Genomic DNA, 4,018 nt, shown 5'->3' on the forward strand with positions numbered 1-4,018 from the left:
ATATATATATATATATATATATATATATATATATATATATATATATATATGTATATATATATATATATATATATATATATATATATATATATATATATATATATATATATATATATATAAATATATATATATATATATATATATATATATATATATATATATATATATATATATATATATTATTAAATATGACCGAAAAAGTAAGATTAATAATTCTAACACGAATTTTCTCAATCTTTCGTACATTTCTTTTCACTGTTGGAGGTAAATCAAAAATCAATTCTCCAAAATTCATTTTTATTTCTAGTCTGACGCGACACGAGCGCGTTTCGTAAAACTTATTACATTTTCAAAGACTTTAGTTCACAAATACACAACTGAATAGAACTTACGGATCTCCGATTTTATATCTACATTTGAGTGAGGTGGAAGAGGTGATGTGGCATTAACACATGACAGAACAAGATGTGGCATTAATAGGGTATTAATTTCATCAACACAAGACAGAACAAAAGGTGGTATTAATAGGGTATTAATTTCATCAACACAAGACAGAACACGAAACAATGGATATTGAATAGAAGTGTTTGTAGAAAGCCTATTGGTCCATATTTCTTGATGCTTCTATATTGGAGCGGAGTCTTGAGGTGGGTAGAATATAGTTGTGCAATAATTGGCTGTTGATTGCTGGTGTTGACTATATTATTGTTATTTATGGTTATTGCACAACTATATTCTACCCACCTCAAGACTTATATATATATATATATATATATATATATATATATATATATATATATATATATATATATATATATATATATATATATATATATATATATATATATAAACATTTTTTAACCCTTGAATGAGATGACTGAACTCTTTGAGTGCGATGATTTAACATTTTGAGTACAACGACAGTGAATATGAGTGCATTCACTGCTCCTGGAGTACGATATTTTGCCACAAGAGTGTGATAGTTAAGCTCCGTGAATACTGTGACCGCCACTTCAGTATAATTACAGTCTCTTGGGTACAATAACAGTCCTTTGAGTACAATGATAGCCACCTTAAGTACAATGTCAACTCCTTGATTACAGTGACAGCCCCTTTGAGCACAATAGCAGTCCCTTGAGTACAATGACAGTCGCCTTGAGTTCAGTGATAGCCCCTGAACACAATGACTCAGTTCTTGGGACATAATACATATATATCCCCACGTTACACGGAATAAGCACCATCAGAAACATCAAGTTTCCCCTCATTGATTTCAAACGATGCATCAACGCAATTAAAACCCATTCTGTTTACATCTGTTTACAGATGATTTTTTTCAAAGTTAATGTTTGTTTTCCTCGTTAATGATATGTCACCTGCGTTATCTCCCTCCTCTCTTGTATATGAAGGATTTTCATATACTAGAGAGAGGGAAAAACATTATCAAAAATTTGTGCTAAGCTCAGACTCCTCCCGCGGGTCTGAGAAGAGCCATGATGCTTTGCTCAGTGGTCGTTAAGTGATTATTCGGTGATCGATCACGCCATCTCTCTCCTCCTCCCTTCCCCCCTGTGGTAACCATTCCCCTAGCCAATGAGAACGTTGCAAATCGTGGTGGCCGCAGCGCTTTCCCCAATAAGAACCTTGAAATTATTTGTGGTAGCAACTTTCTGGAAAGGCATTGTGCTGGGATCTCTCTCTGCTGTTAAGATATTTTAAAATTCTTCTCCATGGTAGAGATTCTCAGCTAATGAAATACAGCTTGAAATTCAGTGATAGTCTCTCTCAGCCAATCAGAACACGAAGTACTTATTCTTAGGGTCGACTGGTGAACGTTTCTGAAACTTGGTTGTAGATAAAACGTTTGTATCTTCTCTCCATAGATCATTAGAAACTAGTGTGGTAAAACAAGTACTAGAAACTACTTTAGTGTCATAGAAATGTAATATTCCTCTTAAGACTCATTAGAAATCAGTGTTATAGAAGACGTTCCATAAATGTACTCTGAAATAGCTCTCAGAAACTCTGTAGACACCCTAGCGAACATCCTGAAGGTTGGCAACCTGTAGTGATATTTCTTCCCAAGACCCAAACATCTTTCGGTGTAGTTCTAGGCAGAATAGTTTTGAAAATATATATATATATACTGAGAAAATACATTTACCAGAAGGATCCCAGCCACTGGACATGGTAAAGTGGACATCCTTGATTGTCTAAATTGTCCAGAGTCCAGCAAAGACAACTTTACGCGAAATAAAGCCAACAATTCCGATAATTGAGTCTTCAGATGTGTCATTTCAAAAGTTAAGAGCATCAAACGATGGACTGAGCACCACAACAGACCCTTTGTTTTTGCGATCTTATGATGCTCTGTTGTTTCCGCTGAAGCCACGGACAATTCCACTGTAGCTGTCATCATCTATTAGAGATCCTCTTCGGCTGCAGATTTCCCCGAAGACTTGGTTGCTCCCCACTGAAGTATTCCCCAAGAGCTCCCACAGCCGCCTGTGTATTTCCCCCAGGACTAGGCTGTACCCAAAAAGATCCACGAGCCATCAACCTCGACGCCGCCACCGGCTGTAAGGCTTCCCAAGGATTTCTCCTCCTGCGTATTTCCCCGAGGGCGCGCGCTTGTCCGAACACATGATCGTGAATATTGCCAAGAGCGTGACTGTGAGGTGAGGCGGTACACACGGGTCTCCGGGCGAGGACCTACCCAGGGGGAGCTGTGCTGGTTGGTTGGGGATCCTTGCCGGCGGGACACTGATGCCCAAGACTGGAGGTTGTAAGGGCAGACGGGCCAAACCTTCTGCAGTAGGAGGAGCCTGCTCGGCCCCGCCCTTCCACATCTCCTCATGCTCGTCTCAGGGCAGTACCACGTCTACTACAGCGTTCTACAGTCCAACTGTGGCAGCGAGGCTGGCCAGTACGTAGTAGCTCATTCTTCAGTCCCAGTCTGCATATACCTGTCCTTCTCCTCTACCTCCTCTTCACCTCTCCTCCTCCTGCTCCGCCTTCGTCCCTCCTCCTCCTCTTGGGTTCTTCTCCCTTCCACTGGCATTGAATGATTCTGGTTCCTCAGTTGCTTGTAACAGTCCAGTTTGTAATAAAGCAGTAGATTAATTTTATTAGCAAATGGCTGGAAAATAATTATCTTTTACTTGAGTTTCAATGCTTGAGTATTTTATTATTTTTAATTATATTTTAATGGCAAATAAGATTTATTTGCAAAATTTTGAGAAAACCCTTCTTAAAGAATTATCTTTTAGGCATGTTTATTATTTATTTATTTTTATAATATGGGTTTATTTAGGTGATTGAGTAGATGTGTTGACAAATTCTGTCTCTCTCTCTGTCTGTCTCTCTGTCTCTCTCTCTCTCTCTCTCTCTCTCTCTCTCTCTCTCTCTCTCTCTCTCTCTCTCTCTCTCTCTCTCTCTCTCTCTCTCTCTCTCTCTCTCTCTCTCTCTCTCTCTCTCTCTCTCTCTCTCTCTCTCTCTCTCTCTCTCTCTCTCTCTCTCTCTCTCTCTCTCTCTCTCTCTCTCTCTCTCTCTCTCTCTCTCTCTCTCTCTCTCTCTCTCTCTCTCTCTCTCTCTCCCCTTAGACAAAAGACACAAATATTCTTAATTTTAGTAACCTCTAACATGCGATTCTAGTTAATAACAGAGACTGACAGCTGCCTCCCTGTCTTGATTGACAGGACCCCGTCACTCACACAGCCCAAGTAACTAGACAACCAGTATTACTCAGGTCTAATCACCACAATACGATCTGAGAATTGTAGAGAATTTAATCTCAGTAGTTTTGGTATATATTAAAATTTTTATCATTTTATTGTCGCTAGAGAATATGTTAGAAGCACTTAATCTTTCCCTTCCTGTAATAGGTAAGGTATTATTAGATTATTATAATAATAATAATAATAATAATAATAATAATAATAATAATAATAATAATAATAATAATAATAATACTTATTATTATTATTAGCTCTAAGAGGCACAAACAACGAAATCTACG

At 37.8% G+C, this 4,018-nt stretch overlaps 1 protein-coding gene across 3 annotated transcripts in view; it reads left to right on the forward strand.

Annotated features, from left to right (window-relative positions):
• The first annotated feature begins 1,611 nt into the window (after positions 1–1,611).
• LOC123747206 (innexin inx2) overlaps positions 1,612–4,018 on the forward strand; it is a 37,756-nt gene continuing 35,349 nt past the window's right edge. Inside the window, exon 1 of one of the 3 annotated variants that reach the window (XM_069321562.1) lies at positions 1,612–2,926. In XM_069321562.1, coding sequence (XP_069177663.1) covers positions 2,856–2,926 — 71 coding nt within the window. In that variant the 5' untranslated portion in view covers positions 1,612–2,855. The remainder of the gene's footprint in view (positions 2,927–4,018) is intronic. The other 2 variants (XM_069321561.1, XM_069321563.1) reach the window with 2 other exon arrangements.

Source organism: Procambarus clarkii, chromosome 10 (assembly GCF_040958095.1).
Source record: "Procambarus clarkii isolate CNS0578487 chromosome 10, FALCON_Pclarkii_2.0, whole genome shotgun sequence".
In the NCBI taxonomy this organism is placed as follows: domain Eukaryota; kingdom Metazoa; phylum Arthropoda; class Malacostraca; order Decapoda; family Cambaridae; genus Procambarus; species Procambarus clarkii.